We start from the raw sequence: 22,468 nt of genomic DNA, 5'->3' as shown, positions 1-22,468 counted from the left end.
TCTGCCTCACTGGCCTTTCTATACTCAACCATGGAGAATGACAGGTTCCCTTTCAATGAAAAACTGTGAATGTAGGTTTCATCTTGGCTGAGTTTACACATGATTTTTTTTCATGTTTTTGATGCAATTATTTTTGACCCAACACTGAACTGGATTTAAAAGAGGAAAATTATTTTTTCTATGCTTGTTCTTCCTTTTGGATCCAATGCCTGAAAACTGCATGTGTGAGTCCTGCTAGATGTCATACAGACTACAAACCTTAGGTGTAAATGTTCACTTTATACTATCACATTTGCTGCAGTAGTACATACTCTCTAAAGCCTAGTTCTGATCATGTTAGCCTTCCATCAAAAGCTGTACCTCAGACAGACTCCCAAGATGAATCTTTAAATACATGATACCTCTGCTCAGCCTATCACCAGCAGAGACGGGACATTGCTGCGACTGCAATTAGCTGAGCCGCAGTGTAAAATGTCGACTACCATAAAGATCAGACCGGCGGACTGGAGAAGAAAAACCTTGGCAGGTAAGTCTACATTTTTCTTTTATATTCCGGCAGCCCGGGGATAATGTTTAAATAAGTTATACCCCTTCAAGAAGAAAAGACTAAGTAAAATAACTGACCCACTGACTGCATCTTTATGATAGCAACCTTTTTTAATCCCATTATTTAGACTATAAAGGGCCCAATGAAGATAGTTTATTTTCTTTCCAGACAATTACCTCTTTTTAGCCTCTTGTTCAAAAATGAATACCATTTGCCTGCGCCACATTACTATCAATCCACAATGGAGGGAGTAGATGGCACTTTTTTCCTGTTACAGATGTCGGACATTATGTTAGTACTAGATTTCCAGAACACGGGCAGTGAATAAAACAATTATATTGAAGGCCAAACCAAACAGTACCTTGGTTCTCTTGGTTTTTCTCTCTGCTACTATATATCACTGAATTGGCATTTATTTCTCTTCTAACCTGGCAGCCTTGTGAGCTACAAATACATTTACAAGTGTAATGACAGGACAGCTTTATGAAAACTTCTTTTGTTCCAGGAGGTTTTTTCCTGTTTCACATTATGGTTTTCATGATGATAATATTCCTGATAGTTGAAGTTAAGTTTTTATGAACACTCTAGAGCATATTATTTTATCCCTTTGTAGTCTACAATAACCAAGTGTCAATTATTAAACCACACACTAACTGGCAGCTTGACCCAAAACTAGTGTAACTGGTTACTAAACCTCAACCATCTGGATGTACCCATAGTTGCAGTTAGACAGAATTTTTGCAGCAGAAAAGCCACTACAGAGTTATTTGACTTTAATGTGGTCTGCTGCAGATATTCTCCTGCTAAAATTCAGCTGAAATAAAACCTGCAGCAGGAACTCGCAGAAGATTTTCCCGTGTGAGTGTACGCTTACACATTGTAGGAAGTATTTAAGTTCACAAAGTACACCCTCCTGGACCCCATAGCAACAAGCTTGCAGTTAGTGTTCAATTTCCCAGCAATGCCACCACAGGGAAAATTAAATATACAGTATCCATTCAAATCAATTGGTTGTCTCTAATACATTAAGGAGTGGCCCTGAACTGGGCTTGTGCCTCAAATAACTCTGATTTATCAAACTCGTTTCATTCACATTCTGAAAATCTAAGGGGGTGCAATGTTACTTTATGACATGTTTAAAACTTGAAACCAAACCATTCACCAGCTGGCTTGCAAGGAACATTACCTATTAAAAGCCCTGCTTGACGGCATGCCATGGCCATTGCAAACACTGGTATACGATCTTTGGAACTAGAACGTCGGGTTAAATATCCAAATATTGAAGCACCAGCTCCTGCACCGACACCTGAAAAGTACATAAAATAAAACATGAATGAAGTAATAGAAATTAATCTCCTGACAATGCTCCAATGTAATTTACTTGTAGAAATCAATGCAATAAAACTAAAAGGGGGTTCTCCAATTTAAAGATTCACTGTGATTTGGAAAAACATTTGGCATGTTATCCAGACACGTGAGAACTTTTTCCAAACGACAGTGATGCTTTAAATAAAATCATTCTTTGCTAGGGCTGTCAGCTAATATACACTATACTCACCTTACCCAGACCAGTGCTGGTGCTTTGGTCCAGCAAGGGCCTCTGTTTACTTTGCACCGATGATGACATTCAATATAAATGTAGCCTCCCTGAACATTGGGTTCAGAACATCAGAGCAGAGAGACAAACGACTACCAAGCTGTCATTTGTTTTTTTGTTTTACCCCTTTATGCATCAACATTATTGCAATATAGGCACAAATTGTCAAGACTTCCTTCAATTTAAAGCAATTACCTGCTACTAGGCGACTCCCCAGAAGAAACCATTTAGAGATTCCAATAAAGTACATAAAATTGCCTAAGTAAATAAAAGATAAGAAAAATATTAAAATCACAATATATAAATGTAACCAACAAGTGTCAGCCCGGGTCTTCCCACTGGGTTCATTAAAAGATCTCTCCCTATTCGTGTATAAGTAGAGATCTATCGATGAAGGCAGATGGGTCTGCCCTGTGACTTTTCACCTTTTCCAAACTATGATTTCTCTGAATTGTTTCAGAATTTCAGAGTGAATTATAGAACATTGTAATGAGGGAGCCGGTCACTGTTTCATGCTGCCAGTGGTGACAGGTTTCCTTTATGTTATTAACAACATGTTATTGCCCTGTTTGTACATCACTATCCAGCACAATATCTGTTTATTCACATCTTTGTGTAGTACCAATGCATCAGTGTAAACCTTAAAAGGGAAATACCATAAATAACACTTGGCAACGCATTATATATGGTAAAATCTTTATCCTCACCAGCCCCGCAGGACGTTTTTGTTCCCAAGGATGTGAGGATATAAAAAGTTATAAAGTAGGGCTGCACAACAGATCCCAAACGAATTGCGATAATTGCGGATTATGATAAAGTGATTAATCCCTTCGCAAAATTTGGTGATTATTTAGTTACTACTTTGAGGAGTAACTACTTTGAGGAGAAACAGCAAGACTCACGCCGGAGGGGCCGGGCAGCACGGGAGCAGACTTTCAGGTGAAACCGCCGATCCTGGACTGTGGAGCCGCCGATCCTGGCTCCGGTCCCGGCGGTAGCTGTATGATCAGACTCTGTGCAGCGCGGCCCGGCCCCTGCGGCACGAGTCTCATTGTCTCTCCTCCCAGCAGTGCCTAGCAATGGGAGGTGGCAACTTAACCCCACTACGGCTGGCCGCCGTTTATATACGGTGCAGCCATGCAGTGGGTGTATAAAGTGAGCTAAGGAGCTTGCTTCATGTTGGTAATGCTGAACATCACTGATCCGGGTGATTGCCGGCATCAACCCTTAAGACACCACAATCAAAGTTGATTGTGGCGTCAAATGCCAAAAAAACACACCGTGGGGTCCAGATCAGCTGGGAGGACAGGCGGAGGTTCCCTACCTGCCTCCGGCTCGTCCGATCGGTGCTCAAAAAAATGAAGGCAGCCTCAGCAGTGTTATGTATGGTAAAATCTAGTGCTTGATTCCCTTTAATATGTGGGCCATATAATTTCTGTAGATGTAGACATTCAACATGTTAATAGAAATAACTAAAATACATTTCTTTAGCTCCCACTTGTTATTTCCTAAACAGACACATCTACATGGTGTACAGTTTTAATTCATCTCTGCAAAACTTCTAAGTAGTAAAAATTTTTATCCTATTTTCTCACTGTCAGGCCTTTTGATACCGCTTACTCCTGCGCTAGCGTTGCTCCTGATAGGCATTCATCACTATCCGCCACTTCATAGATTCCTTGTCTGTAAAATTCTCATCTCTGCAAAACTCTTAATAAGGAGACACTGGAAATCCTCTACAACTCTTCTATGTCAGACTTACTCACACTTTTACACCAATCTTATCTCAGTGAACATGCTATTGCCTACAACACTGGCAGCCTGGGTACTTGCATCAAGATGTGGCATGCGTGTCCAATTCCTGGATACTTACCCATATCTATTTAGCCCCCGATCACCTCACGCTGTGATTGAGGTTGGTTGACTGATTGATTCTTTCCCTTTCTTTCTGGCAGCTCTCCACTTGGTGCCTGTCCCCTTCCCCCACTCTCCTTACCCCTACCCCTTTCTGGTTTCGCTCCTGTTACTTTCATAGATTAACAGTACTTACTAAGATACCCCCTAAGTTCTATGCCTCTACAGAGAACCTATCACTATGTATGAACCATTTCTACGAAGTCCTGAAAAATTGAAATCCTGTGACTTCTCACCTGCAATCTCAAAGCAGTTGCTCAATAGGATGACATGTTTAGTTGTTCCTGTACGGTCTGACCAATAACCAAACACCGGGCCGGACAAGAGTTCAGTAAGGCTGAATGCAGACAGGACCAGACCCAAGAAGAATGGCTGAGCATCGAGTGACTGCAGATACATCCAGACTGTGGGTAGGATCACAGCTAAAAAGGATAACAATGACAAGATAGGCAGGAATCATTTGCAACATATTCTTTTATCCAAGGGGAAAAAAAATGGATTAGGTGTCTATTGTAGACACAGATCTACCCCTTTACACTGCTTGTCTAATTTACACTCTTGCTCAAAAATTTACAAAAGTTGCGCACGTCCTTTGATAAACTTTGCGCAAATATATAGAAACGCCCCCCTCGCTCTACTGTACACTCCTTCTCTACCTCACTTCACAGAGCTGTGGCATTTTCCCGCGGTACACTGCTCACATAGCAAATCATAAATCTTTATAAAAGTACACAGAATGTCTGTGTTTAAAAAATATGTAATTTTGCTAAACAATCTGTCCCCTTACCTCTATAATCAGTTTTTACCAACAACAATGCCTCCAAGTGTTGCAAAACTTGGCATGCTGGGAGTTGCAGTTTTGCAACAGCTGGAAACAACCAGTGTTAGTAAACACTGTGTACACGTACCAGAGCTGAGTGTGTGATATACATGTAGCATAAATTAGTGTGCGGCATGTGTATGGAGCAGAGCTGAATGTGTTTATGTGTATACATGACAACACACACTCAGCTCTGCTGTATACACACAATCACACATATACATAGACCTAACAGCTGTACCTCATTCTCCCTCCCTGCACATACAGTGGTATTCTTAGGTCACCATGGTTATATTACACAGGTGCAATCTCCTGCACTCATCAAGAAAAGCAGGAGTTTGAATTTTACACAGTTCTACAGATCTAAGTCTAATCTAAATATGTATTACATATTGCTGGACTTGCTGAACTTATTCTTATAACATTTTAAGTGTCCTCCTTGATGGTGTATATTTGCGCAATAAAAATCAGGACTTGTGCAAAATTTGTGCGTGTAAAGAGAAAAGACGCAGTTGCTAAATCGATGTCCACCAGATAATCAGCTCTACCATACACTGTAATTAAGAATTCCACTTGTAAAGTGAGCAAAAAAAGAGAATTGCGCAAAAAAGATTGTGCAACATAAACAGTGAATACTGTGTGTGATATATATATATATATATAGATATATATATATATATAAATTCCTCCCAATGTATATGTGTGTGTGTATGTTCCAGCATCACTTCCAAACGGCTAAAGATAATAAAATGAAACTTTGCACATGTTACTAAGGCTAGGTTCACATGTCCGTTTTTCTCCCGTCACTGCCTCCTAAACGGACCATACTACTAATGGATGCAAACGGATGACATTCTGTGGCATCCATTTGCATCAGTTTTTCATCCGTTAGTATGAAAAGTCAGCCACCTACAGACTACTGCTACTGCTACTCCCAATATGGAACAGACTTGTTTCCATGATGGAAGTAGTATTTGCTGGCTGCAGGAGTCTGCAGGCGACTGGGGAGGCTACATTAGTGCTTGTACTACTCCCCCATCATGGAACAGCGTCTGTTCCATGATGGGGGTTGTAGTACAGGGGCTGAGGGATTGATCGCACTGGATATCACTTCTGAGACCTGATGTGATCAGCAGTTATAAAGCAGGGGAGCGGGCGGCCTGATCCGCAACCTTGTGATGTATCGTGTGTTTTTACTTTCATTTTTAAATCCCCTGCCTGGAGCCCTGAATTAGGGATCGACCGATATCGGGTTTTTTTAGGGCCGATACCGATAATCGGTGGAGGTTAGGGCCGATGGCCGATAACTTATACCGATATAAGTTATCGGCTATTTATCCCCCCGCGACACCGCTGCAGATCATTGATTTAAAGCGGGCGCTTTAAATCAATGCACTTCAGTGGCTTTTGTGGTGCCATAGACCGCCGCCGCCACCCGCTTCTCTCCCCCTGCCTGTCCGGGGGTCCTGAGACCTATCACCGCCACCGCTCCCCCCAACCCACCGCTCCCCCGACCCCCACAAGCTCCTCTGTACCGGCCATTCAGGGCTCACGGCGGTGGGTTCAAAAATAAAAGGTGAAAAAAAAAAAACCACACAATACATCATGCCACCCGCTCCCATGCTTTATAACTTCTGATCGCACCGGGTCTCAGAAGTGAGACCCGATGCGATCAATCCCTCAGCCCCTGTACTACAACCTTATCATGGACCAGATTCTGTTCCATGATAGGGGTAGTAGAACAAGCACTAATATAGTCTCTCCAGTCTGTTCGATGATGGGAGTAGTAGTCGCACAACACTGCAGGCGTCTGCTGATTTCACCTCTTCTGAGCATGCTCAGAAGTAATAACGGATAGTATAAACCGGGGGCAAACGGATGACATTACAGGTTCATCCGTTTGCCATAGACTTCAATGTTAAATTTAAAAGACCCGTTTTTCACCCGTTATTTTTTGACGGCCCAAAAAATTCTGCATTCAACGTCTTTTGCCCGTCAAAAATAATGGATTAAAAACAAAAACAGTTGCAAACTGGTGATAAAGGACTGTAAACGGATTGCAGAACGGCATTTTTTGACGGGAGCAGGCGGCCGTGTGAACAAGCCAGGGTTTGGGCTTATATTTAAAGTTCCATGCAAGTTTATGGGAAATATATGTTACAGCATAACTTCCAAACCCCTGGAGATACTTTGATAATACTCTGTCACATGTTACTTATATATCCCCTGAAAATATAGGATAGTTAATTTAACCTTAACCTACACTCATTTGCAAGGGTGGGGGGGTTTTGCTTAAAGTCCAAATGCAAATATATGGGAAATGTATGTTCCAGCATAACTTCCGTACGGCTGGAGATATTTCGATTATACTTGGTCATATGTTACTTATATGTCAAATAAAAATATATAATAGTTAAATTAACCCCTAACCTACCCCCATATTTGAAGAATGGGGTTTGTGTGTCAAGTCCCCTGCAAGTATATAGGACTTCTGGTGCCTTACTCCACAAGCTCCGCTCTGCATCTGCTGGTGAATGTGTCAGTCACTGTCAAGCCACACCCTCCACGCATTCCATGCCCCATCTTGCAAAGATGCACCCACCCTTTAAGTAATACCCCTTTTATTTTCAGCTTATTATATCTTTACCCCAACTCAGCCCCACCTAGGGACAGGATATGGGGACAAAATATGAGGACAGGATATGAGGATGGAATATGAGGAGGGGACTTGGGGTCAGGATATGAGATGGGGCTATGGGGTCAGGATTTAAAGACGGCATAGGAGGACAAAAGCTTCCTCCTTTTTTCCTTTTCCTCCCCCACAAGGATATGGTAGGAAAAACTGGGCAGCGCCAGGTACTCAGCTAGTAGCGAATATAAATGGAAACACATATCCACTGACAATCTGGCGTTTATGGAGCCAAAGGCATTCGGCAGCAGCTTCTCCTCCTACACTACTGGAAATGTGCCAAAACATACATGGTGGAGCCAAACATGCATATTAGGCAAAGTTCACATCTGTGTCAAAGCTCCATTCATAAAATCCTTTCATATATTGGGACATGAGTGAAGAAAAAAAATTGCTGCAAGACGTTTCTTTTTTTCCCCCCCCCCACTCAAATCCTGCATATAAAGGATATCAGACATGAACCAGACAGACCCCATTAAATGTCAATGAAACACAATGGTGTCCAACGGACCATCCAGGTGACATATCTTTTTTTTTTTTTTTTATCATAAGCACTGTGATGGAGCTCCTGAACTGAGCTTCGACGTAGATGTGAACTTAGCCTTAAGAGAGGAATTGGAGTTCATAGCAATAAATATAATGTATACTAAAATATTTCTCATTAACGTTCCCACTAATAAACATAAAACATTTTCAAGCATAAACAACCTCCGGCACCACCATTTTTTTTGGTATATTGTTTTGTTGACTTTTGTCTAAGAAAAATCATGTGGAGCACTTCAACTGCATGATTATCCATGATATCAATTAGTTTTCATGGGAAAAGTTCATTTTATACTGGCACATGTACAGCTAATGGAGAAAAAAAAAAAAAAAGTTGTTCCTGTCCATATACACTTGGGCTATACAGCCGAGAGATTGCCGTTTCCCTGTGTCCACAGTTTACATTTAGATTTAATCTCCATAGATTGGGTAACTGAGTAACTACATAACGTTCCTTATCTTAAACCGATTGTCACTACAGCGTATATATCAACATACAGCTTCATTCTCGATTATGAAAGATGAGCTAACAACTCAACATTTCTTGCTGGCGGTGAGCCCTGTTTGTGAACTGTACATAAATTCTACAAACTAACTTAACCACTGCATTATATGAGCTACAATGAGTTGTTAGGGAAGGTCTGTTGACAAGACTGTTTTCTGTAGCAACAAGCAATTTTGTGAATGCAGCTCTGAAGTATAATACACATTTTAATGAAGGAATATTCTTCTTAAAGCCTAGTTACACCCATAAACTGGAATTTAGGATGTGGCTGCATTTACGCCTACTACTCTTCATCTCATAGTTACACCTAAACTGAGTTTTATGATGTATCTACAAATCATATACCTCAAAGGGAAACCCCTTTAATATATTTAAAGGTGATATACCTAATCAGTGGGTCGATATTCAGCTCATATTACTCTAAGGCCAGTTTCAGACAAGCACTATACAACCACATAATTGCATCTGTATTTTGGCTCAACTTCCTAGCCCGATGCCAAGTACCTATGATACTTTATGATCTCCCCAGATAGGCTGGGTTCCCACTACGTTTTCACCCATAAGGGAGCGCATACGGCAGGTGAGAGCTAAAACTTTGCGCTCCCGTATGCAATTTCATTTCAATGAGCCGGCCGTAGTGAAACGTTCGGTCGGTCGGCTAATTTTTGCGGTATGCGCTTTTACAACCAGACCTCAAACCATGGTTGACCACAGTTTTAGGTCCGGGGAAAAAGCGCATACGGCGCAAAAATTAGCCGACAGGACCGAACGTTTCACTCCGGCCGGCTCATTGAAATTAATTACATACAGGAGCGCATACGAAGGCATACGGGAGCGCGAGGTTTTAGCTCCCCCCTGCCGTATGCGCTCCAGTATGGGGAAAACGTGATGTGGACCCAGCCTTAGACCCGGAATTGCAGCCATATTACACTAGTCTGAAATCGGGCTAAGGGGAAAAGTATAGAAATTTAAAACACCGAGATAGAGAAGCAGAATACTAACCATATTCAATGCCACTGAGCAGAAAGATAAGTCCTATCACAGCATTTGTCAGTTTTTGCTTCCTTTGTAGCAGAACTAAAAAAGAAAATACATACCATTAAAATAATAGGGACGCACAACATAGTAAAGAAGCAAAAAATGTACTCCATGTTTTTCACATGTTAAAGGTTGACAAAAATTACAAATAATTTTAGAAATTTTCCAGAATTAAAAAAAAATTAAATTTAGGATGCTGACAATGCAAACATACATATCAATCACACTATAAAGATATTTCATGACAGTGTCCTGTAAACTTTAAAGGGGTACTCCGGTGGAAAACGTATTTATTTATTTTTTTAATCAACTGGTGCCAGAAAGTTAAACAGATTTGTAAATTAGTGCATGTAGAAAATAAGACGGCACTCACCCAGGTAGTTGCTGATGAAAATTCTTTATTCCATGTAGGAAATCAAGCGGGGAGGTGCAGTGTCAGGCAGGTATCACGGCAGGGACGCAGTAGTCCACAGCATGATGGCAGCAGCTGTGTCGTGCTTCCACACTTCGTCAGACCAAGTGTCTAACGAAGTGCGGAAGCACGAGACAGCTGTTACCATCATGCTGTGGACTACTGCGTCCCTGCCGTGATACCTGCCTGACACTGCACCTCCCCGCTCGCTCTTATGCTCACCTGTATGTTGCTTGAGAAAGGCTGTAGTTGTGCACCTGAAACATTGCCAGTTTGTGATTGAATAATGTTACACCTTAATTTTTTCTAACACCATCCGTGAGTGCTGCAGTATATATATTTATCAGCCAAAAACGGCACTTTCGGCTGAGGGAATTTTTCAGTTGATAATTTGGGTGGGGGCGTGGCTTAACCCCTAAAGGACATAAGGCGTATAGGTATGCCCTAGGAACCAGGGACTTGGTGCATCAGCGATCGGGCTAATATCTGCCATTAACCCTTCAGATGCTGTGATCAATATTGATCACGGCATCTGAGGTGGTTCCGGTGGCTGATCTGAATGCCCGCGTGGATCAGATCAGATAAGATAGCGGCCGGAGGTCTGCTTACCTGCCTCCTGCTGGCATCATGGTGTCTTCTTCTCTGGTCTACCATCTAGCAGACCAGAGAAGTAGATCACAGATTACACTGATCAGTGCCATACATAAGAGTAAAAAAAATGTAAAAATATAATCAGCATATTTGGTATCATCGGGTGTGGAAATGTCCAATCTATAAAAACATTATGTTAATCATCCCGTACGGTGAACGGTGTAAACACAAAAAAAAAGTCCAAAAATATAGATTTTTAATTAAAAAAAAAAAAAAAATCAAAACAAGAATGGTACCAATAAAACTACAGATCACAGCTCAAAAAATGAGCAGTCATACATCCCTGCATATGAAAAAATTAAAAAGTTACAGGGGTCTGTAGAGGACAGTTTTAAAATATACTAATTTTGCTCAATAAAGTTTGACTTCTTATAAAAGTAGTACAATATTAGAAAAACTATATAAATTGGGTATTGTTTTAAAGGGGTTCTCCGGTGCTTAAACATCTTATCCTCTATCCAAAGGATAGGGGATAAGATGCCTGATCGCGGGAGTCCCGCAGCTGGGGACGCCCGTGATCATGCACGTTTATAATCAGTCCCCGGAGCGTGTTCGCTCCGGGTCTGATTACGGGCGACTACAGGGCAGGCGGCGTGTGACGTCAGGCCTGCGCCAGCATGAGACGTCACGCCCCGCCCCGCAATGCAAGCCTACGGGAGGGGGCGTGATAGCCATCACGCCCCCTCCCGTAGGCTTGCATTGAGGGGCGGAGCGTGACGTCGCACGGGGGCGCAGGCAAACACGCTCCGGGGACTGATTATAAACGGGGTCCCCAGCTGCGGGACTCCCGCGGTCAGGCATCTTATCCCCTATCCTTTGGATAGGGGATAAGATGTTTAAGCACCGGAGAACCCCTTTAATCACAGTAAGCTACAGAATAAAGAGAACATATAATTTTAATCATAAAGTGCACTGCGTAAAAACAAAACCCAATAGCTGCAAAATTGAAAGGGTGCCAATAAATTTTGTCCAGCCCATTTTTGGAGTTTGGTGTGAGATTATGTCCAGTTTGCTTTTTTCCCCTCCCTTTTTCGGTTTAGTACCAATACACACAAAGGGAATAAACATGTGTATAGGAAAACATGTGTTACTGCAATCCTTTTCTGTGAGAAATACTTCATTTTCTTGAAAAGATTCAGGGGTGCCAACATTTACGGCCATGACTGTGTATACACACACACAAAGAAGGAGAAATAGGTTTTGAACACATCACCATTTTTATAACTATTACTTTTTATACATACAAAGAAATCAAAACAAATAAACTCAAAAATTAAGTTGTGTGCAATAATGAAAAATCACACAGGGGAAATAAATAATGGAATACATGAAGAAAGGGAGGTGGGAAAAGGTATGGAAAGCCAAGACAACAGCTTAAATCTATCAGTAGTTAAAAAGCAACCCAGCCCTTTGACATTGCAAATTAATATGAGCTGGTTCAGTCTCAACTGATTTGCCTACAAAAAGGTCTCATTGCCAAGGTGACACACAAGAAACATCTTATCATGGGTAAAAGTAAGGAGCTGTCTCACGACCTTTACAACCTAAATGTTGCAAAATATAAGGATGGAGTTGGTTTCTATGCTTCTGAACGTTCCAGCGAACACTGTGTGGGCCATAATACGGAAGTGGAAAGACAATCATTTCACCATAAATTTGCACTGACCAGGTTCTCCTCGCAAGATTTCTGACAGAGGAGTAAAAAGAATAATCAGAAGAAGGAGCCAAGGACTTCTTTTGGAGAGCTAGAATAAGCAGGAACTGTTTTCTTAAAGAAAACTATAAGTAATGCACTTCGTTGCCATGGCCCATATGCACGCCTACCATGCAAGACTCCATTGCTGAATAAAAAACATGTTAAAGCTTGTTTAAAATGGGCACTGTCAAAATCAAAAACTTTTAATATGCTGTAAATCTTGGCATAACATTAACCTTTCTAATATACAACATAAAAATGTTTTATCTCCTTTTTATAGGAAAGACCACTAGGGGTCCCCATACTATCCAGATGATTATCTTGTCTGGCTGCAGCATCATCTTTGTCCCAGCTGATGCACTGGCTGGGGAAAAAAGTCTAAAAAGTGAGGATACTCCTCTGTGCTCCTATCAGACTTCTGTCCTGTCTGAAAACAGAGAGGAAGGGGTTACAGAGCAGCATGTAGTAATTGGATGAAGAGACCCAGCACATCACAGCAGACTCAGGGAGGTAGTGAAAGCATGGCGAGTGACGATAGGCTCAGTGCTTGCCTCAGACATGCCCCTTCCTGCAGTGGATGTCGAAATGAGTGAGTAGCAGGAGCTAGACACATCAAAAAAGGACATGAGAGATACACTTTAACCCCTTCAGGACATCAGTTTTTTTCATTTTTGCACTTACGTTTTTTCCACCTCATCTTCTAAAAATCATAATGCTTTCAATTTTCTACTTACAGACTCATATGAAGGCTTGTTTCTTGCACCACCAATTTTACTTTGTAATGACATCAATAATTTCACCACAAAATCTATGGCAAAACCAAACAAAAAAAATAAAAAATACATTTGTGGGGAAGATATGAAAAAAACTAAGCCATTTTGTAACTTTTGGGGGCTTCTGATTCTAAGCAGAGCACTTTTTGGCAAAAATGACACCTTATCTTTTATTCTGTAGGTCCATATGATTACAATTATACTCAATTTATGTAGGTTTTATTTTGTTTTACTTCTTTTAGGCTAAGTTTCCACTCTGGTTATTTTTTTCTGGCAGTTTTTGGAATACCGCCACTGCAGTTTTTGAGCCAAAGTCAGAAGTGTATTCAAAAGGAATGGGACATATAAAGGAATGACTTACACTTCTCCTTCCTTATGGATCCACTTCTGACTTTGGCTCAAAAACTGCAGTGGGAGTATTCCAAAAACCGCCAGAAAAAAAAAAAAAAAAAAAAGTTTAAGCTTAGCCTTAAGCCCTTGAGGACTGGGCATGTTTTTTTGAGCTACCAATATTACTTTGTAATGACATCACTCATTTCACCACAAAATCTATGGCGAAACCCAAAAAAATTATTTGTGGGGCAAAATTGAAAAAACCCTGCCATTGTGTAAATTTTGGGGGCTTTTAATTTCCACGCAGTGCACTTTTTGGTTAAAAAATGACACCTTATCTTTATTCTGTAGGTCCATAGAATTAAAATGATACCCTACTTATATAGGTTTGATTTTGTTTTACTTTTAAATAATTATAACTTTTTGGACGGAAATTAGTAGGTTTAAAAACGTCTTCTCTTCTGACCTCTACAACTTTTTTAATTTTCTGCATACGGGGATGTATGAGGGTTCATTTTTTGCCCTGTGATCTCTTGATTTTATTAGTACCATTTTTGTTTTGATGAGACTTTTTGATCGGATACTTTTTTATTTTATCTTAAATAAGCAATTCTGGACTTTGGTATTTTTTTTTACATATATGCCATTGACCGTGCGGTTAAAGTACTGTTATATTTTTATTGTTCGACATTTATACACGCGGTGGTACCACATAAATTTATGTTTATTTTTGTATATAATTTATTTTATTTTTTATGCGAACAGGGAGGTGATTCAAACTTATTAGGGAAGGGGTTAATTCCCATTTATTAATTTTTTCTTCTTCCTTTTTTTACACTATTTTATAGTCCCCATAGGGGACTATTACATGCAATCTTACAAAATGGCGGTTCTTTATATCTCACCCCACAAATACGTTTTTCTTGTTTCACCGCAATTTATGTTATAAAATAAGTGATGTCATAAAGTACAATTAGTGACGCACAAAACAAGCACTTATATGGGTCTGTAGGTGCAAAATTGAAATTATGATTTTTAGAAGGGGAGGTGTAAAAAACGAAAGTGCAAAAATGAAAATTGCCTGTGTCCTCAAGGGGTTGAACTTTAAATTTAATTCTCCAAAAAAAGTCATAGAACACCAAAAGCATAAATATTTTTACAATCAGCACAGATTTTGGCCACATGAACAAGGCCTGTTGTCTACAGAATAATCTACTACAGTTTTGACATGAAACCTGTCAAATGTATCTATAACCATTGGCATACACACTCCATACACAAAAGCCTATACCAATAGGAATAGAAGATGTGGCACATCTGTTTACGCATATCTTAAGGGTATTTGAGGATTATCCAGACATGAATACATTTGTAATTACTTAATATCTAGTACAAGATCTTACAGACACCATTTTTCTTACATGTATACTATATGATAAAATCTCAAGTATAATATATGCAAATGTGCATGAATAAGCCAAGCCCAAGGCTTCAGACAGGGTAAGTCAGTTTACAGAAGATCCACTTCATCTGATCTCATTTCCTAATCTCACTGTCTACAATAAGTCATAGGTCTGTTGCGTTCTCTGCTAGGAACAGTATTGGATGCTAGATCACCAGATCATCTATCCTAGGACAACATATACTGTTACCTTTTATTGGTTTTGTCTGGAATGTTTCCGCAACTCCTAAGGCCATGTTCACACGAGCAATGTCCACACTGAAACTTTCCTTACGGACGATCCATCAACAGCAGAGCGCTGGCAGAATATGCCGGTGCTAGGACCGTTCGGAATTGCGCCATCTCATAGACGGCAATGCATTTCTATGTGAACTTCACAGAAACAATAGTCATCTCTATTCTTTGTGCGGACACCGAAATCTGAATTTCTGCCATGTGAAAAGTGCAGCAGAATCCCATTGATGTCAATGGGACTTTGCTGCTGTAGAACCTCCATGCAGAATTCCGCATTAGAATTCTGCACAAAGATTTCAGCATAGCCTAATTCTGTCCCCATGTAGAAGTACATTTTTGGGCCAAGAATGGCCAGGGCTTGGGAAAGGCTTTCCTGAGGACACTATCTAAACCAGTGGTCCTCAACCTTTTTTGCCTGAGTACCCCTTGACAGCCCATTCCCAAAAATTTTTACCCTTTACCCCCATATTAGAGACATTTTGTAATGATTATAGTATAATTCATATGCTTTACTTTCCTCTATAACAGGTCCCCCTGTTCCTCTCCTTATCTCCCCAGGCCCCTGATTTTATCGGTGCTCCCATAGAAATAAAAAAAAATTGTGCCGTCTACCAGTAGACGACACACTCTTCAGTGAGAGAGCTGGGGTCCTATCCCGGAGATCGCAGGGGTCCAACCACTGGCATAGGGGATAAGTTAATTTTCGCTGGAGTATTCCTGCAAGGGGCATGGGTGATCCAGGTGTTTTGTCCCCTGATGAACCCCAAATATATATGGGGTGAAATAGGTTGGGACTGTCTTTTTGAGACCTTTTTCTTTTATCCTTGCTACTATAACAAATTTTACTAACATGCACTGCGGCAGGCTTGTGTTTGGGAAAGGAACAGCATAAGGAATGGTAGGAGATTTCCATGCAGGCAGGGATATTATAGGAGTGAGTCAGGGACTGCTTCTCGTGTATCAACTACAAAATCCTTTTGTGTACATGTCCCACATATCCATAAGGGAATGGAAAACATAGAAGATGTCTGCTGTGAGCAACATGGCTCTCATATGTACATGGGTCCCTGAAGCACACCTTTTTGCTGTGCCATAGAAAAAAAATAGCATTTATGCAGCCCGATATATGGAAAAATAAGTGTTATAGGGGTCAGAATAGGCCAACAAAACCCATATAAAACAAAACACAACAATTAAAACGGGTGGTGTCCTCAAGTGGTTAATTGGAGTATGTAGGATAATGATTTTATGTAGCAACATTGTAATAAACACAAAGCAGTAAAACAGTAGGTGTGAGAAGAATTGTGTAGCCACAGGTGTATACAGTATTTCTGTCTATGTACACAGCACTTAACGGCCCTGGAGTCCTGGCAACAAAGCTGCTGGATCTAACAGTACCAAGCAGGACCATGGTTGTTCTGCCACTTTGCCTTGTAACCATGGCTTATAAAACAGCTGTGGATATAGGGGGAATTATAAAGATAAAAACATTTTCATGTAAAAAAAAAAAAAAAGTCTTTATTCTTAGAACAAATTTTGAACATGAAACAATAGCCCCAATTTCCATAGACTAGTGTTTCCCAACAGGGCGCCTCCAGGTGTTGCAAAACTGCAACTCCCAGAATGCCTGGACAGCCGAAGGCTGTCCAGGCATTCTGGGAGCTGTAGTTTTGCAACACCTGGAGGTGCCCTGTTGGGAAACGGTGCCATAGACTCTAATGCAGTGAACGAGTTGGACTGAATGGCCAGCTGAGGAGATTAGATCATTGCTGCGCGCTCCACAGGGTTTTTCAATGGAACGCAGCTGCGGTACCACACACTTATGAAAAAATGCTCTTTTTTTCCCTAAGGTTGAGGGTAGGTCCGTCCCACACTACCTTCCTGCCCCCGTTAATCCTATCCGGTCGGCATCCCATTAAAAAACAGGATACTGACGTATACTGTTAACGGGAGCAGCGGACCCCATTCACTTCTATGACTAAACTGAATCACCTAGTGCGGGCATAGGCAACCTTTGGCGCTGCAGATGTTGTGGACTACATCTCCCATGATGCTCTTACGGCCAAAATGCTTCCAAAGCATTTTAGTCCACAACATCTGCAGTGAAGGTTGCCTAAGCCTGACCTAGTGATTCCATTAGGGATACATCTGCTATTTTAGGTGGATTCATGACAGGGGCTGTTGGGCTTTTGAAATAGCAAATACGTTCGGAAAGGAGTCACTAGGTGACTCAGTTTAGCCAGTGGGGCCCGCTGCTCCTGTAAACAGTATACGTCAGCATCTTGTTTTTGGCGGGATGCTGACAAATACAATTAATGGGGACAGGAACTAAGTGTGATCTTACCCTTAGGTTAAATGGGTACTCCGCCCCTTTATCGCCACGGTCCCACTGCTGGGGACCCCCTGGATCTCCACTGCAGCACCCCGCTGTCATTACTGCACAGAACGAGTTCACTCTGCACGTAATGACGGGCAATACCGGGGCCGGAGCATCATTACATCATGGCCCACCCCCTCAATACGAGTCTATGGGAGGGGGCGTGGCGGTCATCACGTCCCTGCCATAGACTTGCATTAAGGGGGCGGGCCGTGATGCCACGAGGGGCGGAGCCATGACGGTCACGCTGCTCTGTCCCCTGCATCGCCCGTCATTACGCACAGAGCGAACTTGCTCTGTGCAGTAATGACAACGGGGTGCCGCAGCGGCAATCCCGGGGGTCCCCAGTAGCGGGACTGCGGCGATCTGACATCTTTTCCCCTATCCTTTGGATAGGGAATAAGATGTCTAGGGGCAGAGTACCTCTTTAAGCTTCCACTTGTTTTTTTTCCTGGCAGTTTTTGGATAGCTGCCACTGCAGTTTTTGAGCCAAAGTCAGAAGTGGATCCATAAGGGAGGAGAAGTATAAGTTCTTCCTTTATATGTCCTATTCCTTTTGAATACACTTCTGGCTTTGGCTCAAAAACTGCAGTGGCAAATATCCAAAAACTGCCAGAAAAAAAACAAGTGGAAACTTAGCCTAAGTGTCCATTTGATTTTATTTTGAAAAAAACATAAAAAATAAAAAGCCTAGACTATAACCCCTTATTTTTGAAAAAACGCATCCCCCCCCCCCAATTTTAAAACAAAGTGGAAACCTAGCCTAATCCTGGATAACCTCTTTAACTCTTAATAAAATAAATTTGCCTCTTATTAAAAGGAAATCTGTCATCAGTATCACCCGCACTACAAGCCTGTATGACAGGTTAGTACAGGTGATAAGATCCCTAATAATGACCTGTTAATAAAACCATAAAACCATTAAAAACGGCAGTTACAAAATCCCATTATAGTCTATGGGATTTTAACATTACCCATTTTAACCAGTCATAGCCCGTTATTAATAACGGACATTATTTTGCAATGGGAAAAATAGTGCATGCACTATTTCTTCCGTCCGTTATTAATAACGGGCTACGACTGGTTAAAACGGGGAATGTAAAAATCCCATAGACTCTAATGGAATTTTGTAACGTCCGTATAGGATTTGATGTTAAAGGGGTACTCCCACCCTAGACATCTTATCCCCTATCCAAAGGATAGGGGATAAGATGTCTGATCGCGGGAGTCCCGCCGCTGGGGACCCCCGCATTATTGCATGCGGCACCCACCTATTTTTTCACCGGAACCACTGGAGGGTCTGAGTCGCAACTACGGGAACGGAAGTCCGTGACGTCACGCCCCCTCCCATAGACTTGCATTGATGTCACGGACTTCCGTTCCCGTAGTCGCGACTCAGACCCTCCAGCGGTTCCAGTGAAAAAAAAAAACAGGTGGGTGCCGCATGCAATAATGCGGGGGACCCCCGCAATCAGACATTTTATCCCCTATCCTTTGGATAGGGGATAAGATGTCTAGGGTGGGAGTACCCCTTTAAGGGTTTTCATAACGGAACGTTATAACGGGTCTTTAAAACTGATGAATTTAGAGAGTGAAATGGGCCTAAGCCATTTATCATAACAGTGTGGATCCATAGTGAACGTCCATAAGGAGTCCACTCTTACATCACAGAATGCTGGCACTTGTAGTTCTTACAGGACTAACTTTCTCATGGCATCTTTATGGGCACAATCTGCTTGCTGGACAGAAGTGATAGCACCGGGCAGTGGTCTCCAAACTGTGGCCCTCCAGATGTTGCAAAACTACAACTCCCAGCATGCCCGGACAGCCAACGGCTGTCCGGGCATGCTGGGAGTTGTAGTTTTACAACATCTGGAAGGCCACTGTTTGTTGCCACTAGGATTGGGATTCCATCCCCCTTCTATAGACAGTATATAGGGCATTACACACAGACATCATACATGAAACCAGGGCCACATTGCCATGAAAGCAGATTATAGGAATGAGACAGATTATTAGAGGACAGCCATGACACATTCTCCCAGTACACTGCAGGTAATGGATACTAGTGACTATATGAAAGCGGCTCTTACTGTCAGGTTCTGCAGGGGGTTCCATAGTGTCCACACAGGACCTGCACGGCGTCCTACCGCACTATAGGCTATGGAGTGTCAGCCATGAGCCCTCACTCCAGCACCAGCAGGAAGACTGGAGCCGCTGTCACAGGCTGCCCGATAAAGCCGCAGTTATTCCAGCCACACAGCTGCCATTATGCCGCAGTCCTAAGCGGAAGACAACAAGAGCTCTACCTTTCCTGTAGACCTTTTCCCCCCCACAGTCTCAAGTCCCAGACCCTGACTGTGTGTTTGAAGAAGGAAAGCTTTATTAGTCACTACACGGAGACAAGGAGTCCCACAGCTGTGCTTTGCAGAGTTTATCCTGGAGGAGGCAGAACATACTAGTGATGGAGAGATTTATCTAACCCTGTGTAGAGGGAGAGTGAAGCAGTTGTCCATAGCAACCAATCAGATTGAACAATAAAAGCAAATACCTTTTAAAAAAAAAATAGAAAGGTTATCTGATTGGTTGCTATGGGCAACTACTCCACTCTTCCTCTACACAGGGTTTGAAATATTTCCACCATGACCCTTGGGTACGTTCACATGGCTTAAAGGACATGTCCAGTGCTCACTTTTCTTATTGTATCCGTTCCGGGCTTTCTCTTGCCTGCCTACGCTCCCCCGGTGCTCCGGTACAGGTGTTCGGTCCCCGGGCTGTATTCTTGGCCGAGGCGGGACATCGCTGCGGCCGGTGATAGGTTGAAGCTCCGTGTGACGTACCGGGCTAACAGGAAGTAAGAAGAATACAGTCCGGGGACCGAACACCTGTACCGGAGTGTACCGGAGCTCCGGGGGCTCGTTGGCAGGTAAGAGAAAATGTGTTTTCTTTTATTTTTCAGCCCGGAACGGATAAAATAAGAATAGTGAGCACCGGACATCTCCATTAATTTCCACAATTCTGCATATTGATCTTATATTTACGCGGAAAGCATGTTTACCTGTTTTATATTATTGTACGGCTATTGAAAAATACACATTTTTTAAACAAAAGAAATTTGTTTAACATCGCCCTATTCTGACCCGCTATAATTTTCTTATTTTTCCATATATGGGGCTGTATGAAGGTTCATTTTTTTTTTTTTTTTACGTGATCTTTAGTTTTGCAATTCTGGACTTTGGACATTTTTTTATGTTCGCACTGTTCACCACACTGAATCAGTAACATAATATTTCGTACTAGTAACTGTTAAGGGCAGCACTCCGGCCATTCATTCTGGCCATGAGCGTCCCTCTCCCCTGACATGGGTGGCCCCGGGACTCGTGGTGCGGGACGCTCCTGCACGCGTGTCCTGGGCGTTGCTAGAGGCAAAGCTCCAGCCATGCTGCCCACCCGTGAGCGCACCCCGTATAGTCCCTTGCGGCGGCTCCGGGACTCGTTATGCGGGACACTCCCACATGCGAGTCCGGGTCATCTCCTCACCTCCTGCTTTCCTGCTTCCGTGCTTCGCCGGCGCGTGCATCCCCTTTCCTTAGGGCACGGACACCAACGTTGCCAGATTTAAATGGCCGGTACAACCATAATTGGTTGCCTGCTGGGCAGACTCTGTATAAGTCCGGCACCACCCTATCATGGTGCCGGATCTTTGTGCTTAGTGCCTTAGAGAAAGCGTAACTTTGTGTGTGCCATATTAGTGTTCCTTACCTCCACCCTGTGACCTGACCTTGCTCCTTTGCCGCCTGCCTCCTGACCTTGTGCCTGTGACCCGACTATGCTTCCTTGCCACCTGACTTCTGATCTGTGCTTTGTCCTGACTATGCTATAACATCTGTGCCAAGTTACATCTGGGCAACCTGTGTGGACGGATCGTGCCAGGGGTAGCGACCTGGGTGCCGCCTGCCGCTGCAAGTCCATCCTGCTTTGCGGCGGGCTCTGGATGAAAACCAGCTGCACCTTAGACTCCACTCACTAGTACGGTTCAGCCATTGTTCACACAGGACAGCTGATCCACTACTCAGCCGTTACGGTAAGATCGTTAAAGTAACATAATGGTTCAGAAATTTACACATACAGCAATACCAAAAATATTTGAGTTTTTATTTATTTTTTATATATAAAATGAGAGAAGGGACTGGTTTCATTTTTTATTGGCGAGGGGCTTTCTTATATTTTTTAAAAACGTTTTAGTACTTTTTTTTTTTTTTACCCCATTCCCAGTATGTCATGGGATGGGTTAGGGGAATATTGCGCAGGCTCGCAAGTCGTGTATGAGTCGTAACTTCCAGATGCCCTTGATCTACATGGATCACTATATACCAGGGATTACCGATGTTTAATATTTAAATGTCTTTAATCCCTGGTGTCTAGTGGTCACATATAATTGTGGGGTGCCAATGGCTTGCTGGGGAAGCCCGGGGATTTACTTGTGCCTCCGGGTCTTTCATTGATTGGTGATTGTTAAAGGGGTACTCTGGTGGGAAAAAAATGTTTTAAATCAACTGGTGACAGAAAGTTATAAAAATTTGTAAATTACTTTTAATAAAAAATCTTAACCCATTAACGACGCAGGACGTATATTTACGCCCTGCGCCGGCTCCCGCGATATGAAGCGGGATCGCGCCGCGATCCCGCATCATATCACGTCGGTCCCGGCGCTAATCAACGGCCGGGACCCGCGGCTAATACCACACATCGCCGATCGCGGCGATGTGCGGTATTAACCCTTTAGAAGCGGCGGTCAAAGCTGACCGCCGCTTCTAAAGTGAAACTGAAAGTATCCTGGCTGCTCAGTCGGGCTGTTCGGGACCGCCGCGGTGAAA

The 22,468-nt window shown here is 42.4% G+C and overlaps 1 protein-coding gene and 1 long non-coding RNA gene across 3 annotated transcripts in view; one reads left to right on the top strand and one right to left on the bottom strand.

Annotated features, from left to right (window-relative positions):
* The window catches only part of LOC130361944 (major facilitator superfamily domain-containing protein 8-like), an 81,648-nt gene extending 61,600 nt beyond the window's left edge, over nucleotides 1-20,048 (bottom strand). The window contains exons 1-5 of the mRNA XM_056565668.1: nucleotides 19,685-20,048; nucleotides 9,618-9,692; nucleotides 4,295-4,480; nucleotides 2,340-2,402; nucleotides 1,734-1,853 (exon numbers count right to left, since the gene is read on the bottom strand). Coding sequence (XP_056421643.1) covers nucleotides 1,734-1,853; nucleotides 2,340-2,402; nucleotides 4,295-4,480; nucleotides 9,618-9,692; nucleotides 19,685-19,709 — 469 coding nt within the window. The 5' untranslated portion in view covers nucleotides 19,710-20,048. The remainder of the gene's footprint in view (nucleotides 1-1,733; nucleotides 1,854-2,339; nucleotides 2,403-4,294; nucleotides 4,481-9,617; nucleotides 9,693-19,684) is intronic.
* Nucleotides 20,049-20,132: 84 nt separating this feature from the next.
* Nucleotides 20,133-22,468, top strand: part of LOC130361946 (uncharacterized) — a 125,042-nt gene continuing 122,706 nt past the window's right edge. For both annotated transcript variants that reach the window (XR_008891210.1, XR_008891209.1), the window contains exon 1: nucleotides 20,133-20,244. This is a non-coding gene — a long non-coding RNA (uncharacterized LOC130361946). The remainder of the gene's footprint in view (nucleotides 20,245-22,468) is intronic.

The sequence above is a fragment of the Hyla sarda genome, chromosome 3 (assembly GCF_029499605.1).
Source record: "Hyla sarda isolate aHylSar1 chromosome 3, aHylSar1.hap1, whole genome shotgun sequence".
NCBI classification, from domain to species: Eukaryota; Metazoa; Chordata; class Amphibia; order Anura; family Hylidae; genus Hyla; species Hyla sarda.
This window is presented reverse-complemented; position numbering and strand designations above follow the sequence as displayed.